The sequence below is a fragment of the Sinocyclocheilus rhinocerous genome, unplaced genomic scaffold (assembly GCF_001515625.1).
Source record: "Sinocyclocheilus rhinocerous isolate Xijiao unplaced genomic scaffold, SAMN03320098_v1.1 scaffold882, whole genome shotgun sequence".
NCBI lineage: Eukaryota > Metazoa > Chordata > Actinopteri > Cypriniformes > Cyprinidae > Sinocyclocheilus > Sinocyclocheilus rhinocerous.
This window is the reverse complement of record NW_015625572.1, coordinates 75,727-96,878: the sequence shown is the minus strand read 5'-3', so window position 1 is coordinate 96,878 and position 21,152 is coordinate 75,727. Positions and strand designations below refer to the sequence as shown.

General features: G+C 36.5%; 1 protein-coding gene across 1 annotated transcript in view; it reads right to left on the bottom strand.

Annotated features, from left to right (window-relative positions):
• The window catches only part of LOC107750406 (NAD(P) transhydrogenase, mitochondrial-like), a 29,826-nt gene that overhangs the window by 4,650 nt on the left and 4,024 nt on the right, over positions 1–21,152 (bottom strand). Inside the window, exons 3-14 of the mRNA XM_016565770.1 lie at positions 16,739–16,968; positions 16,443–16,660; positions 14,796–14,861; positions 14,526–14,547; positions 14,252–14,340; positions 12,825–13,012; positions 11,251–11,384; positions 7,578–7,769; positions 6,792–6,945; positions 5,317–5,478; positions 2,253–2,363; positions 760–905 (exon numbers count right to left, since the gene is read on the bottom strand). Coding sequence (XP_016421256.1) covers positions 760–905; positions 2,253–2,363; positions 5,317–5,478; positions 6,792–6,945; positions 7,578–7,769; positions 11,251–11,384; positions 12,825–13,012; positions 14,252–14,340; positions 14,526–14,547; positions 14,796–14,861; positions 16,443–16,660; positions 16,739–16,968 — 1,712 coding nt within the window. The remainder of the gene's footprint in view (positions 1–759; positions 906–2,252; positions 2,364–5,316; positions 5,479–6,791; positions 6,946–7,577; positions 7,770–11,250; positions 11,385–12,824; positions 13,013–14,251; positions 14,341–14,525; positions 14,548–14,795; positions 14,862–16,442; positions 16,661–16,738; positions 16,969–21,152) is intronic.

The following is a 21,152-nucleotide window of genomic DNA, read 5'->3' as shown; positions in this document are numbered from 1 at the left end:
TATATTTTCAGTTTTCATTTAAATTTTGGTTTGTGTTAATTTGTTATGAGCTCCTGTCATTATTATTATTAATAGTTCCATTTAGCATTCATTTATTTTTATTTCAGTTTTATTTTAGTAGTTTTAGTACTTCAACATAAACAAAAAATTAAAAACATTGCCATGGCAACTAACTGAAATAAATAAAAAGTTTAAAAAGATAAAATAAAAAGTTTTTACATCTTATATTTATTGTTTTTTATTTCAGCTTTATTTCAATTAACAAAAATTATTTGTAATAGTTTTAACACGGTCTTCACTGTAACTATATGCAACTTTTTTGTCTGTTATCATCTGCTATATTGAGAAGTGTAAGTTCAAACTTAGCTGAGCTTAGTTCAGGCGTAATACTAAGATCATCAAACAAGTTTCTTTTAACAATTCACAGAGCACGTCTCAAATTGAAGGGTGATCGTGCTTTCTCTATCGCTGGCCCAAGACTGTGGAATATGTTGAATGTTAGATCTTCTGTAACTCTTAATGTTTTTAAGGACCGTTTAAAATCATATTTGTACTCTCTGGCATTTTAGTACATTAGTATATGGATGTTGTACAGCAAATGTACAGCACTTTGGAGCTACTGTGTAGCCTGTAAGGTGCTATATAAATAAATAAACGAACGAATTAACCAAAGTAACTCAAGTTGCATGATTTGAGGCAAAATTCAGGTCCACAGTACAAAAAGTGCAGAAGAGTTGCAATTAAGTAATGCAGTTTTACCTGTTCAATGTTGTAGCCGCTTTGAAGAGCCACCCCATAACCTCCAACAAACAAACCAACAGGAAGAAGATACAAGTAGTTGTACTCTGGAGGATCAGTGGGCCGCTTGAACATGTCCAACATCTTCTGAGTAACCGAGAAACCACCTGATCAAACAAAATCAAACAAAACAGAACACAGTATAAACAGTACACAAGTTATTAATATTATATCAAATTTATATACAGTATATAACTTTTTTTTAACATCAAGTAATTTAAATGTGTAAAACATCCTAATTGAGTTGCAGAAGGATGACATGAAGAATGACGGGAGTCACTCATCTGCTGCTCATTAGCGAAGTATTTTTAAACTGCCATGTGATTGCATTTACATTCATTTTCCTGGCTTACGCCGTCCTAGCTAAGCAACTTACTAGGACGATTACCAAACCAAAGCTTTTTATTCGAAACTCAGACGGATATCCAGTTTCACTCAAACCTTAGTGACCCGTTCCTCTGAGGATCCCGGTGAAATATTTAAACTCAGAAGTAAATGCACTCAGACGGGTGAACACAATGTATACAGCATTAGAAAGAACGTCCCGTTTTCCCACAATTAAATGTGAAAGATATCCAGACATTACAGCCGGGCCAAAGAATAAAATATGTTTTCATTCCTGTCATTAATGGAGCAGGTTCACCATAAATTCCTTGTCTTTTATTGAAATTAAATTGGAAAGGGCAATTGTTATTTTTCCCCTGTATGCACTTGTAACAATAAAATTGGTCGAAAAGAGGATAGGAAAAAGCGACTAGAATGTCCATATTTCTAACTCAAAGGTTTATGGGTAATGGGACTGTGGGACGAAACACCGTGTATGAGGAATGGAAATAACAAAAACCATCTTTCAACTGAAATTAAACACCTGCCTTCTGAGAAGATAAATATATAAATTCAGACACTTTACGTGCGCTGGAACACATATCAAAAAGCTGTTATTGTAGCATGATGAAAAATGTCTGTAAAAGCCTAGTAGCATGCCATTAAATCACTAACTCACCCTCTGACCTGGACTGGTGTCTTGGCCAACCGTACCAAGACGCAAAATGAAGGGGTCATTGGATTCAGGATGGCATTTTGGCCAACTGCCTGCTTCAAGCCATTTTTTTCCCTTTTCCTCCTTAATGGCCCTATTGGTTGGTTTTGATCAGAGACTGATTTATGACATGACGAGGCTCTTTGAAGCAAAACTGCCGTGCTGACATTTCCTGTTTCAGGTGTGAGGTTTGACGAACTAAACTATTCCACCTGGAAGGAACGGAATACGGCGCTCTTCTCACGAACACAAGATGCAGGGCAGCCAGAGGGCAGCAAGCGAACAGAGTACAGAGCCCTCACCTGCTCGCATCTGTAATCTTACTCAGCTTTCAGCCTCCGACAAACATTTTAGCAATGTTTTATCTTGCATTTCGCTGTTGGCAGGTACAGGATCGTGTGTTCAGTGCACTCACCAGCGATGTTGACAGAGGAGATGAAAGCAGCCAGTACGGCCAGGGTCTCGGCTGTGCTGCTAGGGAGAAATCCACCACCCATGAGGGAGAGGCCACCAACAGCAGTCAAACCTGAAAACACATGGCATCCGTGTTATATCCGCAAACAAACAAACAAACAAACAAAAAATAAAATATATTTAAATTGTAATACATTTTATAATATTTTAATTCTAAAAAATAAAAAGATAATCTTACATTTTAAATAATGTATTTCTTCAAATACTAAAAGAATCCTAATTTAAAATGAATATATAAAACATTCAAATAGTACTTTTAATTACATTTTAATTTAAAATAATTCTCAAAATAAATTTTATAAAAATATTTATTTAAAAAAAATATTGGGTGCTGATAACAGCTACTACACTATAATAAAGGATTAGCAACATATATCGACTGCAAAAATTGGCATTGCATGAGAACATCACTAATTTTAAATGGTTGAAAGAATAAATGAATTTTAATCTAATCAAAATAATCTTAGTTCATTTTAAAATAAAAATGTTGATTGAAAAAAAAAAAATCAAATTTTATCAGAATACTCCACAAATTAGGAAGGAAGGAAGGGATTTTCAAAACAAATGTAGTTTAAAATAAATATTTTTTTATATTAATCTTTCAACTTATTAAATAAAATAAAAAATACAGGTGCTGACAATAGCTACTACACTTTATATACTAGATACTAGGGGCTGCACGATTAATCGAATGCGATTGTCATGCGCATTTTGTTAGTAAAGCAATCTGCAATCAGCAGTAAATCTTCATCACGTGCTTTCAGATGGAGCAGAATTTACTACACATGCAAAAAAAAAACAAAAAAAAAACCATAGGCATTTTCTGGGTTTCTTCTGCAAGGCATATTTGGAGTTTCAGCGCGAGAGCGCCCTCTGGCCTTTGGATGGAGATTTACTGCTGATCACAGAACCGTGCTTCACTGAAAGATACGCATGACAATCGCAGCTTCTGTCGAATCGCGATCTCGATTTTATTTCGATTTATCGTGCAGCCCTACTAGATACTACATTTACTATACAAATATTAGTGACATTGATTGCAAAAAATTAGCATTTCATCAGAATACAGCGCTATCGTGGAATAGCTATGCTATGGAGTCTATGGAGAAAGATTTTTGGAGCCAGATGTAATTATTCCATCCATTCTGACTAATAAAGCATATATGGATAAATATTTCTGACAATTCACCAGATGGAATTTGCATTTGTTTCCAGATTTGCTTCAAAACTGTGACTATTTCAAGTCAGAAAAACAAGGCTTATGACACCTCTTCCAGTCAGTTTCACCCTCTAATAAAGCAAAATTCCACTAGAAGTCTTACGTAATATGCTTGACACTGGTACAGCACTCTCAGTGCTCAAAACAAGTCACTTGTAACTCATTTTGATAGGGAATTAACGAGGACAACACTGGCATCCCCAAGGGAAATCTGATAACCATCACCTCTTTAATAGTTTTCAAATGCTTCCGCGGCATCGACTCGACTGACCAAACCTGAGGTGGCCCTGATAGTAGCGGTATCTTAAGTCAATGAAGTGTGTAACTATTGGTAAGCATTTCCTCTCACTTTGTAATTCTGAAGTAACAATTGATCACAGACCAGCTTGCAGGCCAAGAGCACGCTACCACAACGCTGCAGGAAATGCAACAGACGATTTGTAAACCTACACAGGCACGAACCGCCACACACACACCCAGACATGCAAAGGCCTGGATATCTGTAAAATAAAACCCTTGGATGAATATGAAAGATGCTGGAGTCTGCTCAAAATCCACAAATGGATTGCTGTTGTTCTAATGGCTGGATAATATTTCTGACTTTCTGTGATCATGGAGAATAATGCGATGAGGTGTTTGGAAAGCACGGCTCTTTTAAGCAATGACACATCCATTAGGTCACCAACACGTCACCAAAATGGACCCAAAACCAATATCTAATAGCTTAAGTTCATCAGAAAAGATTCCTTGGATCGGGTGATGTCCAAACGTTCATATCAAGCGATGTGGAGTCATTCTGATTCACCAGTTTCAGGTAGATTAAAGAGCAAGAGAGGAACTCTACTCCACCAGGAGTAACTTTATGCTTCTGGAAAAGTTCTCCCACACTTTCAACAAGAATGAGAAATTCCACATTAGTGGCTTAACGTCTCAGGCACTTTTGTGAGAGCTTCATTACTTTTGGCACCGAAATAAGCGAATTCCAACTTGCTTACATTTCCAGGCCTGTGAAAGACACAGTTCAATAAGTGTCAAATATGTAACACCTCATACGCAAATATGACAAAGAAAAGCAAGAGACTGTCTCTACAAGACTAATAAAGTAATTCACAGGAAGTGTGCAGTAGGTCGAGGGAAACTAATTGCTTCAGTTGATTCCCCACACTCTTGATGTGAAGTTTATAGCTCTCTTGACAAAGGACTCTTTAATGCAGACCACCAAGGACTTGGTGGTGTTAAAAACAATGAAACCTTTCCTGGTTTCTCAGCCCACTGGGAGAAATGAATAAAAGCTTAACGAAGCACAGAAGCATCCTTGATCTGCCTGGCTGATGATGGCGTGGCCTTCTGAACAGTGCTGAACCCTGGGCCCTTAAGTTTAGACTAATGAAGAGCTGAATTCGCCACTTAACGGGTGGGCTACATCGGCCCATCGCAGACACTAACTCAAGGGTGGGAGGAAAAAAAAAAAATTAGGTGACATTTTCTGCCCATTAAAGCAAATGGGTAATTCACACACAGTTGAGAGCCCTCCGTAGCTAAAGGGCAAACTCAGATTAAGAAAAAGCACTTTGATGACCTGTGCTTGAGATAAACTGAGATCCTGTGACATTTCAAAATTTAATATCAGAAATTTCAATAGTTTCTCCACCTCCATCAACAGTTTCTCAGTAAATTTACATACATAATATGATAAAGAAAAAGGAATTCAGGTTAGCAATTACTAAGCAAATTATATATTAGCAAATACTTTCCCTTTGGTTGTGCACTTGATTTACTAACTTACCAGAAATAGCATTTGTGACAGACATAAGCGGGGAGTGAAGAGCAGGAGTGACGCCCCATACGGTGTGGTATCCCACGATTCCCGCCAGGCCAAAGGTTGTAACCATCTGAGGGAAAGCAGCATTGGGAGCACATATCCCAAGACCGATGGCTGAAGCCAGACCTGAGTAGAAATAACAAGATGTCAAACATTATAGGTTTGTTTTTCAGTTAAGGTAATTTTGACTGCTACGACAAATCAGCCGAGTGCCAGGGGCAATGTGTCCAGTTTATACATCCCATAATCCTCTCAAAACATCAACACTGCTGTGGGTCATGTATACTTGCCACCTCAACTCTAATATAGGGTACATTTGTTGTCTGCTTCATTCAATTTTAAAACTTTAAAGTTAAAAATAAGTGTATTAAGCTGGAAAAAACTTCCCATAACTACTTTTTGGAAAATATATACGATTTCATAATTATAACAACAACAACAAATACTGATATTATAGTTATATTCATAGTTATAAATAAATACAAATTAATAATTATATATTTATTATATTTTTTCAATATTATATTTATATATTATATATTTATATAAAATGATGATGATGATGATGATATTAATTAAATCTACTGGCGTGTGTGATATACATAAATAAATGAATAAAATTATTATTATTATTATTTCCAGTGGTATTAATAATAGGTATTGCCAATTTGGTATTGCCAACTCACAGACCAGCCATTGGCCATGTGGGTAAGGAAACCTCTACACAGCAGGAGGGAAGGAGCAACACAACCATCCCAGGTTCCTGGCATTCAGATGCCAGAACGGGCCAAGGTGATGTGGAAAATAAAACAGCTTGCTCCTCAATTATGTGACCAATCGTGTGATTTTTAAAAAGGTAGCGATTTTGGCCTTCCGAGCAAGTCAGGATTCCCTGTACCTAAGCTCATACAGATACAGGAAAACCATGAAAGGACAGGAAAATCTCATTTGCATGTTTGTTTATCAGCCGGTGTTTATTTACGTGCGAGTTGTATTTGCGGCTTGTCTGAGTGAGGAAGTGAGCGCTTTGATGTGAAGCCAAAGTTGCCTCTCCTCACACAAGTGATCCTCAGGCGTCTGCAACCAATAGAATTCATTTGTGTGCCGTTTAGTTTAGCGGGGCTTTGGAGTCTAATCACATCTTGGGACAAAGCGGCCAAACAGGGGAGCTGCTATTTTGGGGATTTCTGAGCAATGCAGACTGTTAAGTGGATAAAAGGAAGAAAATAAAAATCGGATTAATCTCAAAGGCAATAAAGGGGGCCGTTTTAAACTTACACGAAAACCTTATTAACATAGTTCAGTGTCAGAGACCACCAATACAGCGGTCTCTTCCTCTTAAAACACACAGGGAACCGCTTTCATATTAACCCCAGGAGGGACCCGGAGAGATCCGGTGGGAAGAGGAAGGCAGGAAGGGCAGCCGGACTGTGATTTACCTCCGGTGTACATCCCAGCCGTGTTCAGAGTGGCTCTGAAGGGTGAGATGGAAGCTGCCTTTTCCTTCGCCAGCTCCTGGATTGTCTTTTGTTTTGGAGGTGCCGCCACTGGAACGCTGTTAGGCTGTGGTGCAGGGAAAAGCACTTTTCCGTCCTGCAGACAGACAGAGAGAGTGACAGCCAGAATTCAAATAAAACCACAACTCAACTCCTTGAAAGCTAAATGAGCGCCAGAGAGATATTGGGTCATAAATTTCAAACTGCTCACATCCTTTAGCTCAGGGCTGTCAAACCCATTTTAGGTCAACAGCCAGACTGGATTAAACATCATCTTATGCCGGACACATTTTTGTATTTGTTCAACTTTAGTGTATCCATGGAGAACACACGCACGACAAGTCCAGAAACAATTTTGATGCTTATTTCACCAGTATTTTGGTATAACAAAATTGATTAAATTTGCTCAATTCAATTAAAAATAAATGGATGCTAATAATAATAATAATAATAATTATTCATGTGTTACTCACACAATATTCACACAATTTTTCCTTATATCAGTAAATGTCAAATCTTAAAGTGAGATATGTTGCCCTGGGACAGCTGTGGCTCCCACAGATGCAATTTCAACTAAAAAAAACATGATTTTGCTAGATGTTTGAGTGTCAAATTTTGTATATAATTGAAAGAAAGGTTACTGATTTAGGATGTGGCCTATAACATGTAACAAAATTAAGAGTGTTTATATGTCCTCCAGTAGCTATAAAAAAAAAAAAAAAGGTTTACCTGCATAACGATTGAACCGCGGATGACATGGTCCATTGTGCCGTAATCAAACTCGTTTTTGATGTCAAAGTGAAAAACTTCCTTGTCCGGGCTGATGGCTCGGATGAGTTTGATGATGTTGTTAGAGTATAATGTGCTGGCCTGAGTCGGGAGGCGACTGGGAAGATCAGAATAGCCAACGTGGATCACACCCTATAGGAAAGTACAGAAATACATTTAATGAAATAAGAAGTATACACTAGGGGTGTGCGATATGACGATTTTTGATCGTGGCCGATATAAATGTCTCCACGATCTGCTTTTGAAGAAATATCGTAGTATCGTGCTACAGCGCACATTCTATCAGCTGCAGTTCTGGCGCAATATACTGTACAACGCGACATACATTCAGTGTTAGCAGTAGAGTTACACTTACAGGACACTGCACTTATGTGCAGTCACAAAAGTACATTATTTGCATATTTGCTTTAAAACCTTGCCAGTTAAATGTTTCATTCACGTGCTGTTCTGACGTGTGCGTTTTCTGAGCGCATAAAAAGTCTGTCAAACAGTGCCTGATTTCTGAACCAAGTTATCATTTGCGCTAATACTGTCAAAACACACAAGGTTTACATTTACTAAACATGCTGCCGACTGTCATTAAAGGGATAGTTCATCCTAAAATTTAATTTCTGTCATTATTTACTCATTCACATGCTGTCCCACACCTGTATTAATTTATTTCTTGTGCTGAACACAAAAGAAGATATTTTGAAGAATATGGGTAAACCAAACAGTTGCTGGTCCACACTGAATTTAATAGTAGTAAAAAATACTATGTAAGTCGCTGTGGACCAGCAACTGTTTGGTTTTTCCACGTTCTTCAAAATAACTTTTATGTTCAGCAGAAGAAAGAAACTCATTCAGGTTTAAAACAACTTTTGAGTGAGTAAATGATGGTATAAAAATAAAACACTATGACAGAATTGACAGACAGATGAGAGATTTTTTTATTTTTGGGTGAACCATTCCTTTAATGTTAATAAAACAAGAAAACAAAGAGAAAAATCTAATCAATACTCTTGACTGAAAAACTTTAATACAGTTGCTTTAAGAGGAATCAATCTATATAGTGTTTTATTGGTTTTTTGTTCATTCAATTTCTTGAATGCTCCTGCTAAATACACCTATCGTACCTGAAAATAAAACACTGTTTGTTTTATTTGTATATTATGTGTATTTGTAATGTGTATATTTGTTCTTATTTTTTAAGATCTTTGGCCTAAATTTTTGGCCATTCTTTTTTTATATTTTGTTATACCTTGAAAGGCTTTGTCTTTATAATAGGGAAATTAGTTTGGCTGTAATGCTCAGACAAAATAGTATAAACAACATGACAAAAAATTGTGATAAAATCGTGATATTTAAAAAAAAAAAAAAATTGTGATATGATATTTTTGCCATATTTCCCACCCTAATAATATACACCAATACTAAAAAGATTCCGTGTGGTACGATATTTTTTTTTTTTTAAAGGAGTCTCTTATGTACGGTGCCCGTAAGGTGACATGTTCGGTTCACTTAGTTTTGTCGTGGCCACGAGATATTAATTTGAGGAAACGTCATATTAACTCGTGGGAACGTGATAATATGTTGTGGCCACGAGATATTAATTTGAGGGAACGTCATATTAACTCGTGGGAACGTGATATTATGTCGTGGCCACGAGACCATTTTGTCGAGGTAACGACATCCTTATGTCGTGGCCATGAGTTTAATGCGTAAACAAACATGCGTGACCATAGCAACCCCGGATTATCAGAGATGGATTCATTAATATTTTATTTTGAATTAAGAAATTATTATATTATTTATTATAGAAATTACTACATTATTAAATTATTATATTAGCCATAGGCCTTGGTTACCGGACTGTATTACGTGCAATAGTCAGCATTCAATTGAAGTTTATCATGAATAAATGTTATATAAAGTGCACAATATAAAAAAGGCCTACAAGAAAACATCTGTATCCATTTTAACTGATCGTCTTTTCCCCATAATATTTGTATATTATTATTAGCATATTATTATTGGTTATATTTTTATATTCGTTTATATTAATTTTTTCCCTTCATTTCGATCTCTTTACTTAACGTCCGGAATACTTTTGTAAATAATAGCCTACTGTAAATGCTCGACATGCCAATAAAGCTTTGATTATGCTGAATGGATTTTTTGCTGGAACGCAGTTTAAATTGAACATATATTTCATTTTATTTCGGCTAATAGACCATAATTATAAATAGGCTACTATAGTGTTTTGTTGAGGAATTAATCTTGCACGTAGTTTCATTTGTAAACGAAAACACAACACGCTCATTTATCATCACACATGGCCATAAATACAATCATAAAGTCAAAACTTTATTGGCATAATTGTCAGGCGTTTATTTACAAAATATATGGTAGACTAGCAAATGCTAGCATAATTATACAAAACGTTAACTAGGTAAAGCGATACACAAATTGAAAGGGGAAATAAGCATATATAACAATAAATATAATAATATAGCCCTAATAAGTTAATGTAATAATAATAATAATAATATACAAATATTAAATTAAATGTTTAATGTTAATAAAAATGTTTTATCCATTTTTGATAATCCCGGGTTGCTATGGTCACGCAGGTTTGTTTACGCATTAAACTCGTGGCCACGAGAAAAATATGTCGTTCCCTCAACATAAGTTGTGGCCACGAGAAATGGATGTGGTTCCTTCAACATAGCATCTCGAGGCCATGACATAAAGATGTCGTTACCTCGACAAAATGATCTCGTGGCCACGACATAATATCACGTTCCCACGAGTTAATATGACATTCCCACAAATTAATATCTCGTGGCCATGACATATTATCACGTTCACACGAGTTATGTCGTGGCCACGACAAAACTAAGTGAACCAAACATGTCACCTTACGGGCACCGTACTTATGTTCACCAAGGCTGCATTTATTTATTTATACTATATACTGCATTAATAAACACAATAAAACAGTAATTGTAAAAATATTATTACAATAAGAGTTTTCTATTGTAATATATCTTTATATCTTTATTCCCATTACTCCAGTCTTCAGTGTCACATCATCCTTCAGTAATCACTCTAATATGCTGAATTGCTACTCAAGGAACTTTTCTTATTATTATCAATGTTGAAAAGAGTTGTGCTGCTTAATAATTTTGAAGTAACCGTGATGCATTTTTTTCCAGAATTCTTTGATGAATAGAAAGCTTCCATTCCTGTAGCTCAAACAGTAAAACATGGCTCTAACAATGCTAAGATCATGGTTTCGATTCCTAGGGAATGCATGAACTGATGAAATGTATACTTTAAATGCAAGCTGCTTTGGACAAAAAAGTCTGCCAAATGCATAAATGTAGAGTAAATGAGAATGTTTTAAAGAACAGCATTTATTTGAAATAGACTTTTTTTTTAGAAATGATCAACATTCAGATTCTTTAAAATTTGAACTTCATGTCACTTGATTAATTTAATGCATTAATTCTGAATTAAACTACATTTTAAAAAAATAATAAAAATACCTTACTAACCCATTAACGTTCCTGAAAAACACATGAAGCTCATGTAAGACCCCCAAGTTGTTGTTCTGTTGCAGTGTACTCACTTTGTGAACGGAGAGTTCTCCAGGAACCGTGGTCTCGATGTTGCCCCCAGCTTCTGCAGCCAGGTCTACCACCACTGAACCATCTTTCATGGTCTCCACCATTTCCTTAGTAATCAGCACAGGGGCCTTCCGACCTGCATAATAATTTCAGCACAGTGAGACTGGTAAACCAAAACCATGACTGATATGCATTTAATAAGACTCCTCTGATGTGCCTTTTATGCGTGCAACCTAATATACTGATAAGCTGCTTTGCGGCTTGTTGGTTTTAAAAGAAAATGGTATTCCGATAAAAGTGGAACAGATCGCATGCATTTTACCAATCTGAGCGTGCTAAATACTGCCAGGTATGTAGTTTCGAAGTACTAAAAGTCCAACTGGTGGCTCCATGGCTTCAGGGATGGAAATAAAATAACATTGGAGTGACACCAGGAGTGTGCACAAGCATGCAAAAGTCACAGGAACTGACTTCAAATGCCAGCGGTATTGAACAAGCAACACAAACTCTCAGCCAATCTAAAGCAAGAGCGACCCAAAAGCAACTCTTATAGCACTCAGGAAACTTCATAAACATTCTCTGTTATAGACACCTGATTTTTATTAGCTCTCAGTCATGGAGATTAAGACAAAACATGCTTCGAATAAACATGAAGCACATCTGCAGCCACAGAGCTGTTAAATTGGTAATTATGCTGTACATAATTAGTTATGCCGGGTAAACGGTTTCTCTTTTAAAATGCCAACGATAGTCATACAAGTATTAACATAAGGATCTTAAGATAAACCAGGATCACAGTTAAAAGAATAGTGAATACCAAAACTTGAAATTGACATTTACTCACCCTCAAGTCATTCTAAACCAAAATGCCATTAATTTTCCATGAAACGCAACAAAAGGAACTTAATCATAATTTGTCAGCAAGTGTTTTTCAACAGCTTTAGGACTTTTGTGAAAACTACAGATCACACTTGCACATTTTTGTATCCTCGCTCAAGGATAGTCTGATCGAGCCTACCTTTTTTTCACCACAGCCCTTTTCTCTGTTTTCTCCAGTATTGTTACACCGATTAAAAAATAAATAAATAAACAGCCAACCTTTATTAAAATCCTATATTGCCAGCAGTTATTTACCCTTCAAACCAAATGTAGCGTCTATGATGCAGGTTGGACATCAATAACAAATGCCAAGACATTTTATTGGAGAGCAACAGCAAAAGGTGAAGGTTAGAAAATTTAATAGAAAATAAAGTTTTCACACATCTTCAGAAGGCTTGGAATATAACTATAGAGACATATCGACTATTGTATGCTGCTTTTTGGGCCCTCGGAACTTGACAGCCTAAGAAAAAAAAGATTATTTTGTGTATTTCACAGGAAAAAAATTACAGCATACAGGTTTAACAACACATAAAGAGAAAAATCTACATTTCTGGCTGAACTCTTCCTTTAAAAGTCAAGTGATGGAAAAATAAGAGCATGTGCAAACACCACATCACTTATCTGCAAGAGTACATGCCAAAGAGGGTATGTGATGGTAAAAAGATGGAAAGGTGAAGGCTGCAGGTGTGCGTACCGGGAATAAGCGCAGTAGTGATAATGATGTCAACATCCAAACACTGCTTGGCAAACAGCTTCATCTCTGCCTCGATAAACTCTTTGGACATCTCCTTAGCGTAACCGCCCTGGCCTTCTCCTGACTCCTTCATATCCACCTCCAGGGGTTCGGCACCCAGGGACTTGAACTGCTCCAGTGCAGCGGCTCTGGAAGAAGAGGACAAGACTCCATGACTAATGCAACACTGCCACCGAGAGGAAGCTTGCTGGAACTGACGCTGATGGAATCACGCAAGCAGATAGTTTCAAGTTTTATGATCCAAAGCACAGAAAGTATGTGGATTCTAACTAAATACACCAAACTTGGCTCATGCTGTAAGATCAAAGTCATTAAATCATAGTAAAATGAAGCTTTTTAAAATCCGTACATTTCAAACCATTTTGGCAGGATTAGCAATGACGTCACTGTTTTCTTGCACAATCCGTTTTTATGTTCTTGTTTTTGGAAAAGTGAAAAAAAGACTTTCAGATAAAACAAACATCATAAGTCTAAACTAAAGCAGAACGGTGACTCAAAACTCAAATTTATAAATATTGACGGAAATAACAGAACATCTGTCAGATTTAAAAAGAGGGGGGGGGGAGGAGGATACACAGAGAGCTTAGTTGCAAGCGAGAATCATCAGGGCCAAAGACTGGAAAAAAGGAGCAAATGTTATAATTCACATTTGGCAATTGTGATAAAAGTTGTTGTGGTGGCAAACTATGAACACAAAGCAACATGGTTCTGAGGATAAGTTATAGCGCCCCCCCAGCACCACAAACTGATTAATAACATCTGTAATCAGACTGTCTTGGTGTCCTCGAGTTTGATGACACATGCCACATTTCATGTTAATTGGACCTACAGAAGGTTCAGAAAAGGAAAGAAAATGGAAACTTGATATGACATTAAAATATATATATATATATATATATATACACACACACACACACACAGTGCTGCTTGAAAGTTTGTGAACCCTTTAGAATTTTCTATATTTTTGCATAAATATAACCCAAAAGATCATTGGATTTTCACACGAGTCCTGAAAGTTGACAAAGAGAATCCAATCAAACAAACCTGTGATGGCACAGCTGAATTTTCAGCAGCCATTACTCAAAACATTAGTCTTCAGTGTCACATGATCTTTCAGTAATCATTTTAATATGCTGATCTGGTGCTCAAGAAACATTTCTTATTATCAATAATGTTGAAAACATTTGTGATGCTTAATATTTTTATGGATACCATGATACATTGTTTTAGGATTTTTTGATAAATAAAGTTCAAAACAGTCTCTACTGTCACTGTTCATTTCAATTTAATGCATCCTTTCAGAATAAAAGTATTAATTAAAAAAAAAAAAACTAGCTTGAGTAACTATAAGCTATATGGCTTTTTACCTGGTGTCAAATCCCCTGACAATGGCACCCATAGCACGGGCAGAGCCAGCAGCGGCCAACCCAGCCACTCCACCTCCAATTATCAACACCTGCCAATAAGAACAGCCTTTTTAAAATTCAAACTCTGAAATAAACAGAAAAATCTAATTTGGGTAAGTATGAACAGTGCTAATATCTTCATCCAAGACCTAATGTGAGAAGTGTACGGCAATGAATCAAGCAAGCTCAAATAAAAAACACTCCGGACGCGTGTGTGTGGTTATGCCAAGCATACCTTAGCAGGAGGAACCTTCCCCAACCCAGCCACTCCACCTCCAATGATCAACACCTGCCAATATGAACAGCCTTTTTAGAATTCAAACTCTGAAATAAACAGAAAAATCGAACTTGGGAAAATATGAACAGTGCTAATATCTTCATCCAAGACCTAATGTGAGAAGTGTACGGCAATGAAACAAGCAAACTCCACTCAAATAAAAATAAAAACCACTCAGGACATGCGTGCGGTTAAGCCAACTCTACCTTAGCAGGAGGGACCTTCCCTGCGGCTGTGATCTGACCAGTAAAGAAGCGGCCAAAGTTGTTGGCTGCCAGGACCACGGCTTTATAGCTGCCAAGAAAAACAGACACGCATCAGTCACAGCTGCTGATGAGGCAGGAATTAAGACACTTTACGCTGGCCACAAATATCACATCTGTTGATACTAATTCAAGATTTCGGTTAACGGGTCACAGAAGATTGGCCTGTGAAGTCTATTTGTCTAGTATCTCCCACTAAAAAAATAATAATAATAAAAATACTAATAAATAAAAAAAAATATATATATAAAATACATTTAGGCAAGACACCACAGGTGAATAGGGTAATTTTTTTAAACTAATATACATCACTATACTTTTTCAATTAATTACAGGACATTTCATTTTGTATTCCAAGTTCTGACATGTTATACATTTAAATATGCAAATGAGGAACGAATAAATTTTTTTTAAAATGCACTAGTTTGCACTTTGCACACATTTCCAGAACAGAAATCTTAAAATTCAAAATTCTTGTTTCATTTTGTTAACATATTAGAGCTAAAGGTTTACAGCGGGGATTTGGATTTTGGATCTTTTTCTAAAGTAAAGTAAAGTAAAGTAAAGTAAAAAACTGCCTTTAAAGCAATGCATTGTAATTGAAATCTACATATGTGACCCTGGTCCACAAAACCAGTCTTAAGTCGCTGGGGTAACAAACCATACATCAATGGAAAGCATATTTATTCAATTACATTTCGAAAAATTGACCCTTATGACTGGTTTTGTGGTCTAGGGTCTCATATGTAAATAGATAAAGTGTAATGAAATAAACACTTAAATGTTTATTTTGAGTGTTTTATTTCCACTAGTCTGAAAGAAGGCATGTTATGGAATCAACATTGCCCAAAAATCTCTAAACTGACCAGTGCAAAAACAATGGTTTTGCCTGACAGCAGGTGGCGCCTATGAACAGGGTTGCCAGGCTTTCGCAATAAAACTAGTCCAATCACGTTTCGAGTTGGGTTCCCTGTAAAAATCGCATTCCGGGGGTAAAATACACGTTTTTCGGCGGGGATCTTCGAGTAAAATTCACATTCCAGGGACTAAATATCACGTTATTGGGGTCGCTTCAACCCGCGGACATGAACAACAACCCGCGGCAACAGTGTTAAAGTAGCCCAATTCCGCGGGAACACTGCGGACTTGGCAACAGTGCTTATGAACCGACCGCAATATAGCGTTTCCTTGTTTATCGCTGTAAACAAAGCAGAGTTGCGCTTTATACGGAGAAGAAAATGCCATTGCCATCGAAACTTTTCTCAAGACAGTTCCCTTCAGTGATACATTAATATAACCCCATAAATGTAATGCTTTTTTGTACTTATTTTACTGAGGGTTTTTCGGGATCTACTGGGACAGTGAAAAACATCTACCAGTCGATCACGATCGGCGGGTTGGCGACCACTGCTGTAGTGTATTGACTTAAAAAATGATAATAAGTACTATTGTTAATATTAGTATTATTGTCATTATATAACAATATATTTAAAAAAATGTAATTCAATTACTGAATTATAAAAACATTCATACATTGATACAAAATGCTTTGTATCATTTCAAAAAATAGGTTGGCTAGCCTTATGCATTTTTTTGCTTTAGATGGACTTACCCAGCAATGTTGGCCATGGAGCTGAGGGCGTCATAACCCTGAGCAATAGTAACACGGGGCACCTGGTCCATGGCCAGGACGGTGGCTTTGCGTTGGGACAACTGGTCCATCAGCTCAGGGTTCTGAGCAGGATAGATGAAACTGACGAGGGTGGCTCCTTCACTCATGAGGTCAGCCTCATGAACTCCCAGAGCGGAGTTCAACATGGGGGCACGCACCTGTAGCGAATGGCCGGAGAGATGAGAGCTGATGAAGACTCAGCCAAGTGAAGGTAAAATGAATGAATCTAACAGTACCTTAAGCAGAACATCAGATGCAAAGACATCTTTGACGTCCCTGATGGTGGCTCCTGCCTTTGTATACATGTCATCGGAGAACTTGGCAGATTCTCCAGCGCCAGACTCCACCACCACATTAAAGCCCTGCTTGATGAGAGCTTCCACTCCAGCTGGAGAGATGGCCACGCGACGCTCATTCTGAAAGATTTCCTTGGGAATGCCGACAGTTAGCTGTTTGTATGGAATGCCTGCAAAAAAAAACAAGGAATCCCAGAATCAAGCAGAGCCTGGAGAGGAACTTATTACTAAGGCCCAATCCCAATTCTATGCCTTAGCCCTTCCCCTTTTCCCTACCCCTCCGTTTCGCGCGTTCATGTGAAGGGGTAGGGGTGTCTCGATTCTCTTTTGGTTGGAGTAGTAGGGGTAGGGGAAGGGCCAGATAGCCCTTCAAACGAAGATTTTTCGGGACCACACTTCAAACAAACGAGCGAACAAAAAGACATAAATGTAAGCATTTTTGGCATTAATAAAGATTTTAACGAAAAGTAATCCATTTGTTTTATGTTACATTCAATCGTGAGTTCATATTTACGGTCCTGTTACTCAAAGAAATGTTTGCAAAAAATCGCTAAAGTCGGCTAACGTCATATCATTACAGACAGCACGATAGTGCCACAACATATTTTCATGTCTGATCAGGGCGATCCAATAATTAGAAATCGCTAAACCCTTTTCTCAAATATCGCCAATTCGAGAGAGAAAGAGAGAGAGAGAGAGATGAAAGTTGCGTGTATGCGCGTCTGTGCGTTTCTCTTTTTAGAGTGAGTTTACTTCAAAAACAGCGATTTTATCCTTTCGTTGCTGGAAAATATAATGTAGCGATTCAGTATTTAAACTGTTATTAATAAAAGTGGTGGGGCAGCGTTGACGAGTTTCTTTTCTCCTGGATGTGTGAGCTGTGCGATCTCCGGTATATGTGTGCGTGTGTGTGTGTGTGTGTGTGTCTGTCAGTAAGCAGCACATTAATATAGAACGGTAATTAAAGGCTCTAATGCACACCAGCACACCACTATAGGTGTGTGTATTGTAGGAGCTAGACAACGTATGATGATGTGTGACGTATAGTAGTGGTGTCTCAATTCTTAGGGGAATATTTTCGGTTCTTTTTCCAATTCTTTCAGGGAAAGGGGTATAAAATAGAATTAGGATTGGGCCTAAGTGTGCATGTCAAATGCAAAAGTTCAAAAGGTGGGTCCTGCACCAGCAGAGCAAATGCCATTGAGATTAATGGGAATGATAACGAATAGTTTTCTCGAGGTACTATGAGAAATGCAGGTTTCTGAGTTCATGTTTAAGACAACTTAGCTTAGTAATTAAATTGTTAGAAACAATAAGCATAAATATTCACATTTTATTTTAATTATAATATAAAATCATTATAAATAAATGCCATTTTATTATATTGATATACTTAAATGTTATATTTCATTCTAACAATTATCATACAATCATACAAGAGTCATTAGATTTTAGTAGTTTTAAATCTAAAGTATTTTACTCTATTTTTACATGTTGTTTTAAAATAAAGTATTAAAGTATTTTTACACATTCAATTTCACACATTATATACTATATAATTATTATAGCTTATTTTTTTAAACAAAATAAAAAATCTTTACATTGTATTATAATTGTGTTATGTAAGAACACTTTAGATTATTTTTCATTATTAAATTGTAATTTTATATGCTACAAAATAATTACAAATTCTTTAGATTAAAAAATAGTACTAAACTACTAATATTTAATGTCTGAAAATTAGATCTTTTTATTTTAAAATTACAACAACTCATATTGCGATTCTTTATATCTTTAAAATGTTCATCTTTTTATTCGGCAACATGAAATTTGACTCAATCCTCAGACAAACTTTCTGTTTAGAGAACCTAGTACCACAGAAACAAATTGAAGTGTGAAAAGCTGATCTCAGGCTGCTCTCATGGCCAATATCGCTTTAGACCATTTCTAACTGTGCAGATTCTCCATTCTGAACTCAAAGATAGGTCAAAGAGAAAAGCAGTACAATAAAGATGAGTCAGACTAACAACTGGTGAAGCAGTTCATAAAAGATCAATGGGTGGTTCAAAAAAAAATTTGTTAAATCTTTGAGACCTTTGTAATCGACTGTAGATCCATGAGGTCTCTGTAAGACTTGTGGTTTTACAGTAAAGCAAGTCTTTGTAGAATTGGAACAGCTCCAATTCTGCAGTCATAATTTCAAAAATATAACTGAGAATTCAAGCTATAAAACAGAGCACGGCTGGGTTTTAGGATGTGTAATAATAAAGTAAATCAAGTAGAATTTTTATGCACAGCTTCATTTTGTGTGCTTTGGTCTGTAAAAGATGTGCAAACAACATGTGGTTTAGACAGGCTGAATATGCATCAAGAAGTCATCCAAGTCAAGTTCTGCTATTGGTAGCAGGAGGTCGCTTGTGGAAAATTCCACCACAGGCCTGATTTATATATAACAACAACACAAGCTCACGTGAATCATAGACTGGACCTGGAGGCTGTTAAACTGGGCCACTGACAGCAAAGGCGACTCAAAAAGTATTTGGACACTTCAACCATATGCAAATATGGCTGAAAAATAAATGAATGTCACTGCATTAGATATCAAACCAATACAGACCAGTGGCATTTACTGTTACAAAAATGGCATTAAGTTGATGATTTTCTTTTGCTCTCTTGGAAACCTGCATTACTTTGATATTTTGTATCAAATGCAATTAAATTTATGGTAGCATAAGCGTTCAAATATGTTTGAGGCCACTTTATGCCACCAAGTTCAAGTTTTACATGGAGTAATTAAAACTATTTGATTAAAAACTTAACAGGACAACTTAAATCAGTTTTGCTTTCTGGCATATGCAAGGGCAATGAACTTTTTTGTTGTGGTTGAAAACATGTGACTATTTTATGACATGAGCATGCCAATGTCAAATCTGACCAGCTTTATAATAATTACACATACTTCATAAAGAACTTAAAATACACACTACTGTTCAAAAGTCTGGGCTCAGTAAGATTTTACTTAAATGAAAAACATATATACCGGTAGATACTTTTATTCAGGAGACATTAAACTGATCAAAACTGACAGTAATGACATTTAGAAATCTTTTGTAACATATTAGAATGATTTCTGAAGGGTCATGTGACACTGAAGACTGGAGCAATGGCTGCTGAAAATTCAGCTTTGCCATCACTGGAATAAATAAAATTTTAAAAAAATAATAAAATAGGAAACAGTTATTTTACATTGTAATTATTAAACTGATCAAAACTGACAGTAATGACATTTCGAAATCTTTTGTAACATATTAGAATGATTTCTGAAGGGTCATGTGACACTGAAGACTGGAGCAATGGCTGCTGAAAATTCAGCTTTGCCATCACTGGAATAAATTACATTTTTTTAAAAATAATAAAATAGGAAACAGTTATTTTACATTGTAATTATGTTTCACAATATTACTGCTTTTATTGTATTTTTGATCAAATGTAGCCTCGGTGAACATAAGAGACTTCTTTCAAAAGAATTTAGAAAATATCATACCGACCATAAACTTTTGAATGGTACTGTGCCAATAAATAAATACATAAATGAAACTAAAATAATTACTAAGTATATTTAATTGCTTTTTTTGTACTTCCAGATGTAAATGGAAACAAAGCGTATATCTGAGGCCCACAAACCCCTTATAACCAAACTGAATGCTGGCAGTCACCATAGACATGTGTTTCTTTTCCCAGCAGGCATTCTCCCGCACGAGCTGTGCCACAGTCCTGGTTCCTCAGCTGACACGGTGCCAGAAATAACCTGCCTCAGCTGTCATTACCATTCTTCCCCCTCTCAAAAAAAAAACATCTGCAATTAATGGCAGGTCTCCAACAAACGCTGTACCCAAGCAGCCAGTACGCTACACAGGTCACTTACAGTACACTCATTCATATCCTGAGACCTTCAATGCAGGTAATAGTGACAGAACAAGCAAGGGAGGGGCACACTGACCTTGAGAGTCACTGCACATGGACTGCTACAGAAATATTAGGAGAATAGTAGAAAGAAGTTTGGGAATGTTTCATTCACTTTTGTCATACTTTAAACGGGTCATATGATGCTGCTAAAAAGAACATTATTTTGTATATTTGGTGTAATGAAATGTGTTTATGCGGTTTAAAGTTAAAAAAACACATTATTTTCCACATACTGTACATTATTGTTTCTCCTCTATGCCCCGCCTTTTTGAAACGCGTCGATTTTTACAAAACTCATCGGTCTGAAAAAGCGAGGTGTGCTGTGATTGGCCAGCTATCCAGTGCGTTGTGATTGGCCGAATACCTCAAGCATGAGACAGAAATGTTA